The 7,800-nt window shown below is 43.2% G+C and overlaps 1 protein-coding gene across 3 annotated transcripts; it reads right to left on the reverse strand.

The window, feature by feature from the left end:
- Window positions 1-1,409: 1,409 nt before the first annotated feature.
- Window positions 1,410-7,337, reverse strand: creb1b (cAMP responsive element binding protein 1b). Of its 3 annotated transcripts, none has more exons than XM_019875916.1 (8): window positions 6,377-6,874; window positions 5,477-5,584; window positions 5,073-5,219; window positions 4,254-4,354; window positions 3,771-3,922; window positions 3,516-3,698; window positions 3,072-3,225; window positions 1,410-2,999 (listed from the first exon to the last, which is right to left on the reverse strand). In XM_019875916.1, exons 1-8 carry the CDS (start codon window positions 6,497-6,499, stop codon window positions 2,855-2,857), a joined length of 1,113 nt encoding a protein of 370 aa, XP_019731475.1. In that variant the 5' UTR covers window positions 6,500-6,874; the 3' UTR covers window positions 1,410-2,854. The 3 variants fall into 3 exon arrangements, with proteins under 3 accessions (XP_019731475.1, XP_019731486.1, XP_019731496.1); XM_019875927.1 differs by lacking the exon at window positions 6,377-6,874 and adding an exon at window positions 7,024-7,337 and having other exon boundaries at window positions 1,411-2,999; XM_019875937.1 differs by lacking the exon at window positions 6,377-6,874 and adding an exon at window positions 6,925-7,017 and having other exon boundaries at window positions 1,411-2,999.
- Window positions 7,338-7,800: the final 463 nt, after the last annotated feature.

Consider the following 7,800-nt stretch of genomic DNA (forward strand, 5'->3'; position numbering starts at 1 on the left):
CAATCGATCCTATTGGTCAAGGAATCACAACAATTATTTTCCTGATGCGTACATTGGCTGAGAAAGCTGTCATTTAATCTGTATTTTAAAATGCTATTTTCGTTGCGTCACACCCTTTCACTGAAGTGAACCCTGTGCTGTCAATCAATTTTTTAAAAGAAAATTAGCTTCACCCCCTCATGTATCAAAATAAATCATAAAGATGAAAGTGCAAATACAATATTATTTTGTCCTGTAAAACGAGTCTGATTGTTAATTTGATTTTTCCACAGATAAAAAAAGTTTTCTCGCACTAGTTTTGTAAACTGGTATTTTAGCCATTATTTACATGGGGAATACAATCCCCCTTGCCCCCATGTTTCTAAATTATGCACACTGTATAACATAGTTTGACTGTATACATAAAGATTAAGCACATTTTATTGATGTGAGTCATTTACACATCTGCTCGTGCAGTTTATTGCGACATAACAAATGGTTACAAAAAAGAATAGTAACAATCAGCTGCTATGCTATTGTTCTGCAAAGAGCACAGTAACTCATAAGGTGACCTCAACGAGGAAACTTTTTTAAAAAATGAATAACTCGCAAAGGGGGGCCCATATAGAAAGTCACCAAGATAGAAAATTCCTAGAAATGTTCCCATTATTACTTTCCTTGTCCAGCCAGCACCAGTACAGTGAGTGGTGGTTACAAACAAAATAAACCACATTCATATATACATGTATACTTCCCCTCATCTATATCTATATATAGATATATATCTATATATATATCTATTCTCATCCATATATATATGTGACTTATCAGAGCTCCTGTGGACACGAGAAACACACTTACAACAGCCGCCATCTTGCTTACACTACAAATAAGACATGTCTGTCCGCTGTACAATAGCAGAATCTATCAGCTATAAAAATACTGCTGCTGAAGCTCCTTAATCATGAAATAAACAATCCCAAACAAAACTTAAAAATTCTGATGTAAAGCCATGAGTGACTGATGGTGCAAGGGTTCAAAGTGACAAATTGTGAATTTGGGGCCGGGTCCACCAGTGGGCACCTGACTATGAGCTAATGAGAAGGCTGCTTTGATTGACAAGGCAATAACTGGCTAAAGATAGATTTGTGGACTGGTGAATCGACTAAACGATGTAACCAAATGATCCTTGGGTAAAAATTGATATTTAGATTAGCTAATGTGGATTGACCTGACTGAAGAATTGTCACAAAATGATTAGTGAATCGACTAGATGATGTAACCAAATGATCCTTGGGGTAAAAATCGATATTTAGATTAGCTAATACGGATTGACCTGACTGAAGAATTGTCACAAAATGATTGACATGAAGCCTACCCTAATGAGCAGTAAGAAATAAGGGTGTCATAATTGACATGTCAACTAGGCAATGAGAATTGAGTGATGTAATTGATAAATGGTCAGTCAAATGCCGAACCATAGTTCAAAAGACATGAATGACAAAAGAAGTGCATTTGAAAGAACATTTGTGCTTCCATTACCTTGCTTGTGTCTATGATAAAATAACGCAATGGCATTTAACACAAACAGTTGGCTGTATGTCTGATAGACAATTAATAATGAAAAGAATAGAAAAATATGGCACCGCAACCTCGTACACCTCCAACAAACTCGTAGCTGCCGTGACCGCTAGGCCTCGCACACATGCACACACACACGCGCACACCGATGTACAGTATGTTACAAATATATCAATAAACAGAGATACATCAAGTCTACACATGCAGTAGCGTCTATGTACATTGTATAAAAAAATCAACACATAAGAAGACTGGATGTGTTACTCATGCAAATGTTGAAATCACACATTTGTCTTTTTTTTTTTTTGTCAGTTTATGGAGTAAAAAATGGCCATACCTGGTGGTTTTACTTTAAAAGTTGAAGAAATTCAGTCCCAAATGGACACAGTGAAATAAAGGACCTCAGTCTGACGAAGACGTTAAAAGTGTCACGTTGGGTTGTGGGCTTTGTGTGTGTGTCGTCTTTCCGACTGGTTCAAGAGTCTGGGGGGGTGTCCCTCCGAGAAAAGTAGTCCTTCCAAACAGGTCATTGACTTGTCCATGGCGAAGCTTGCCCATCTTATGTCTAAATGTATACCGTGGGTCCATCATGTTTTGTAACCATGGCAACAATGACTTGTTTAACCCATTTCAGTATTGGGACCAAACCATATGGTCAGTCGGTTCTTGTTAAAAACATACCGTTGATGACACTGATCCCCTTATGTTTAGTTGGTGCTTGGACCAAACCATGAATTTAAAGCTCTATTCTGTCAGACTTAGTTCATTTATAGTTCAGGCCAAAAGTGGCATTTTTTTTTTCTGAAAAAAATGCAGTTGGACAATTAGTTGTCTGCACCAGGGTTGACAAACGCAAATGGCATTTGGTCCATAGGTTTTTAGGCTAAAGCTAAAATTATATATAAAAGATGCTTTGAGTTGGAACCACAATGACTAATTCCTGAGCCAAAGTAGACATACGTTAGCAGGTTTCGAGGTTTGTTCTACCAAAATGACTCGGGGACTGGTCAGTGGGGTCCAGCGAAAAGCTAAAAATCTGATGTTTGAGTGAGAACCGCAGGTGGAGTCCCAACATTAGTCAGAATTAGCCTGACTTAGACAGAATCACGTCTTGCTAACTGGTTAATATTTGCTTCTTTGTCTTTCCATACACATGATGGACCCATGATAAAACAAGTATGGCCTACTGAAAAACTTGAGGCAAGTGAAACCAAACAGTCCAAGACTGAATGAGCGCAAAAGCTACTTGAGCCCAAAGCAACAACCTCGTTCCAGGCTTGGAGCGGGTGGGGATTTAGTCGGATTTGTGACAATAAAGGTCTTTGAGGGCCTTGAGTTCTTCAATGAGCGTCTTGTTTTGGTTCTCCAGGACGGCCACCCGATTTTCCAGACACTTGACATACTCCTTCTTCTTCCTGCGACATTCGCGTGCCGCCTCTCTGTTGGGACAATATGTTTAGTTACAACTTTCTTGCGGCTGTAATCTAGGTAGCCGGTCTACACGTTTGCACCTGTTTTTCATGAGGCGGACCTCCCTCTTGCGGGTGACCTCCTCCGTGGCCCCCTGCGTAGGCAGGGCGGGCGACGAGGCCATGACCACCCCGGAGGTGATGGCGTTGGCAGGCGCCGCTCGGATCTGGTAGGCCTGGACGTCCCCAGAGGCAGCTGGGAATGGGGTTTACACAAGTGTTGAGGGAAACAGAACCAGGCATGATCCGGATTTTATGTCAGTCGTCGACAAAGTACATCTCGGTTCATGAGTTTTGGTGCTTGGATTGGAGATTCATGAGGTAAGAGGTAACGCTTACATCGGTGAATTTTAAAGGAATGTTTGACAAGATTTTGTATTCTTCTAAGGATGAAAAATGAAGACAACATACAGTTGAAAAGAATCTTTCAAATTGAAGGAAATTTTGATTTGACAGTGTAGGCCTGGGTAGAGGTGTCCTGCTCACCTTGCACCACCACTTGGTTACTGGGCACCAATATCTGCTGTCCGTCGCTGGTTTGTGCATACTGCAGGATGGTGGCGCCGGGCTGGGCGGCCGCCGCGTTGGTCATGGTGAGCGCTTGCAAGCCCTGGACGCCGTCAGTGCCGTTGTTGGCCAGCTGGATGGCGCCACCCTGCGTGATGGCGACTGTGAGCGACGTGACAAATGTGTTAAAAAAGCCAATCGAGCTGTGACAATATCACCTGGGAAGAAACTTACTGTACTGGCCGCTGCTGGTCTGGTAAATGGGCGTGGGCACGGTGACTGTGGCGATGGTGGGCGTGGCCGCCGCTGCCACGTCGTCCTCTGCCTTTTCCTCCTCGATGCGAGGGACAGCAGGCGCGTCCGACGACAGGTCGTTCAGAATTTTCCTGTTTGGGACAAAAAGTCAAGAGATCAGCTGGGAGAACGCAACACTGGATTCATTTGTGTCTTTTTGCGATTATTAAGTTTCACCAAAAATATATTACGCCATTTTTCTTTAACATTGATGCACCATCACAGGCGTCTTCGGGCAATAGGCACAACCTGAACGGGCTGCCAGTAGGTTTTAAAAAATAAAATCCTCTGACAGCTATTGTCACACGCACACTGTCAAACCGTTTACACGGAGCAGGACATTGCAAAATGACAGTGGGGATGAGCCGCATGCTGCTGCACAAAGTCTCAAGGCCAACACAGGTGAGTATCTCAAAGCGTCACCTGTAAGAGGGTCGGCGCGAAAGGATCTCTCGGCGCTTCTGCGAGTCCGTCACGCTGTCCACCGACTCCTGTGAATCCTCGCTTTCGGCGATGGTTGAAATCTAAAAGGCACACATACACAACAAAAAAGAGATGATTTTTTTTTTTTAAATGAACCATATTATGATACCTGCTAAGCTAATGCAGTAATAATAAGGTTGTAAGTTAGAAACACAGTTGGAGACTGTTTTTACAGGTGGGTGTCTTCGACCCATTACAAGTTGTTTATTTGAATATCTGAAGTGGTTAATATAATCATTATGTTTCATTAGCATTAGAAGTTATTCATTTGTGCCAGATTTGTTTACGTCATTTGGCCATTTAGTTAAAAAGTAAATCATTTGTTCCGTTTGATTTTGATATTTTTAAGGGTGCAATTTAATTGAGTTTCCTTGAAAGGCAGCATGTAAAGTTATGAATAAAATGTGGCAATGTATATTTTTCATTTCACCTATACTTTAAACAAATGTCATAATTACATTTTCTCCTCACGAGCTTAATAAAGTATTGCATATACTGCATCCAAGTCATTAGCATTATTTTTAATTACTGTTAAGTAACAAAGTTTTTAATGTATAATTTGAAATTGTCACTTCAATGTTATCATTTATTCATTGGAACGTTACCTACATGTTTATCCACGTATTTACATGCGCTGAAATACAAGTACTAATTGAGATGAAAAAAGTAGGTGAGTTGAGAACCCCTGTTACGTAAAACATACCCAGTAGGTGTCCTTAGAGATGCCTGACCCGACAAAATGTTAAATCTATTCATTACCTGTACAGCCTGTACTTGTGGGGACTGTATGACGGACGACTGTGCGGCCTGGATCACGCCGTGCACTTGGACCGTCTGTCCGTTTGGAAGCTGCACCAGCGTCACCGTGGGACCTGTTGCCGAGCCATGGCCTGACGCCATGGATGCCTGAAGAAAAACATATGTAAAGGGGTCACGACCAGTAGGGTAACAGAAGCTGAATGGCACTTGTGTGTTAAGGTTCGATGAACAGTGTGAAGTTTAACACCGGAGACCCGCTGCCCATGTGTCGATTTGTCTTGAAAAACGATTGACGTCACCACACATCCAATTACCCGAATGACCGATGCCGCAATGGCAGAGGACACACAAATATTCCGCTTTGACGATGACTACCCAAAAAGCGCCTCCTGTCAGTCAGTTACCTGCGCCAAGGTAGCAAGCTGTGCCGGCGTGATCTGCTGCTGATTTTCTGTCTCGGCAGACTCGGCCGTCTGCTGAGCCTCGGCCGCCGCTGACTCCATCTTCATTGGCTGAGTTTGGGAATAAATAATGACAACTATTAATCATTGTAGTATAATAAAACACTAGATCAATTTTCTAAACTGCTTGTCCTCGTTTGCGTGACATATTTATGGGCCAACGTCCGACATTAACGGTGAGACCAACTGAGTCGGGTTACCCAAAGTTCACTAATGCAGTACAAATTTCATTTATAAATGTGATGAAATCAACATGTTCTTGCATTGTTAAATACATATGATTCCATATTTTTATCCATTTAAACACAAAATCTTATCAGCTCAGTTTAGCCACATTGTGCACATTCACTGGTGAAATTTGTGCAACATGCATGCATTTTTGCTACTGAGACTATGCACTCCTGACACATTATTAAGAATTTCGTTCAGTTGTGTTTCATATCAGGGCCATTTATGGTTCTGGCAGGGGCCACCACAACTTCGCCACAATCCAAAAGGGCTCCACGTTGGCCCCAGCTTATGTAAAATTGAGTCTAAAATTAACTTGGCATGCATGTTTTGCGTACAGAGGAGGAAAATCCTCAAATCACGGTGATAACGTGAAAATTCCACAAAGGTAGACTTGAGCCAAGGTTCGAACGCAGAATCGCAGTAATGTGAGGCAGACTTGCTAAACACTAAAGTCACATGCTACCCTCACCAAATAAAATAATAGGATATATAATTAAAAGCATAAAACGGTGAGTGGCGATTATTTCCTGGAATTGTGCAGTGAAAATGAAGCGGGATGTTAATGCAGTACATTGCGTGTGACGTGTGTCATGGTGATGGCGGTGAGCTCACTCTTTGCGTGGCTGCTGTGCGCGCCATGATTGGCTTTGCGCATTTCTCCCTCGACTTTTCAAAAAACAAGGAGATCAACCATCGCCACCACTCGCCAGGCGGCGAGTGACAGCCGAGACGCATGGCCGGCTCGGGCGACGCACCGCTCGGCCACACCAGCCCCGATGGCCCCGTCTCGGAAACGGATGAGCCCCGGGGGCTGCTTTACACCAGGAAGTGGGACACAATGTGGCGGCAGACCACATTCTGGGTGGGTTTCACCGTGGTGACGTAAGGAAATGTTGAATAAATGAGTTGAAATTGGGCAATTTATCCCCCAAAAGTGGAATTTGTGGTGGAAAAAAAAAGCGGCAACCTGATCCCAACCTAGCTTCGTTGTTAGCTTATGCTAATTGCTTAGCTACAGTACAAACAGCGCGAGCTCAACAGTCACGCATTGCATTAATTAAAAACATAGAAGTTCATTTTAGGTCCAGTCCCCCCCGCCCAAAAAAAAAAAAAACAGCCGCAGCTTCCCCACCCAGCATCCCGCTCAAAAAAAACACTACCGAGCCGCCATGATTTCTTTGTTTCCTTCGGGCCGAACCCGACCAACACCGAACGTTTTCGCCATCGCCGCCAAGCGTGCCTCCTTCCGCCGTCCTTACCGATACAGACTCCCTTCGTCGCTCCCCGGGCCTCCGGAGCTCCACTTTTATTGTGGCCGACACGTAAGAGCCCGCGTCAGGCTACACCTCCGCCGCGTCACCGCCGACAACAAGACGGAGATTGGAGAGAAAGATCCAGGCAAGACGAAGCAGATGGCGACGCCGTCCGGAGATGGCCGAAGTGTCTCACCCGAGCAGAGGCGGAAAAAGACGAAGCGGCGCGGATCGAGTCGGACACCGGCATGCACTTTTTCTCGTGAAATTCGCAGTTTTTATCATGTAACTGTCATAATTTATTTGATTTGAAGTCCAGGTTGTTAGAGATGTGTATGGACAGAAAAAAGAAATAAAATGCGTTCTTTTAACATAAAAGTGTGGATCATACTCATTGTTGCCTTTAGAGGGCAGCAAAAGACCAATTTCACATGTGCATGCTGGATTATGAAACACAATTACAGTACTGTATTTTATTTATTTTTTGGTTCCGGACCACATGATTATAATGAAGTGAAAATACTTCTACGTGGTATACAATTAATTTCCACAGATCATCAAAATCATAAAACTCAAATTACATGAAACTGTATTGACTTAACCAGGCATTTATTGGAGAGGAGGCCTTTATCAATCAATGCATTTTCATTAGGGCTTGGCTTGTCCTCATCAGGGTTTTAGATAAACAGGAGCCTACCCCGGGTGACTTTGGGCAAGAGGTGGGGTACACTCAATGACAGGGCGCATAAAGACAAACGAGCATTCAAACTCATATCCACGTCA

The sequence above is a fragment of the Hippocampus comes genome, unplaced genomic scaffold (assembly GCF_001891065.2).
Source record: "Hippocampus comes isolate QL1 unplaced genomic scaffold, H_comes_QL1_v1.1 scaffold321, whole genome shotgun sequence".
Taxonomy (NCBI): Eukaryota; Metazoa; Chordata; class Actinopteri; order Syngnathiformes; family Syngnathidae; genus Hippocampus; species Hippocampus comes.

Bases quoted from the DNA above. Each gene is read 5' to 3' on its own strand.
- creb1b (XM_019875916.1), bottom strand. From the start codon at position 6,499: ATGCGTCTCGGCTGTCACTCGCCGCCTGGCGAGTGGTGGCGATGGTTG. The intron at 5,220-5,476 runs GTAACTGACTGA...GTTTTTCTTCAG, and splicing joins AGCTTGCTACCTTGGCGCAG to GCATCCATGGCGTCAGGCCA. The intron at 3,923-4,253 runs GTGACGCTTTGA...TGTCCCAAACAG, and splicing joins TCGCGCCGACCCTCTTACAG to GAAAATTCTGAACGACCTGT.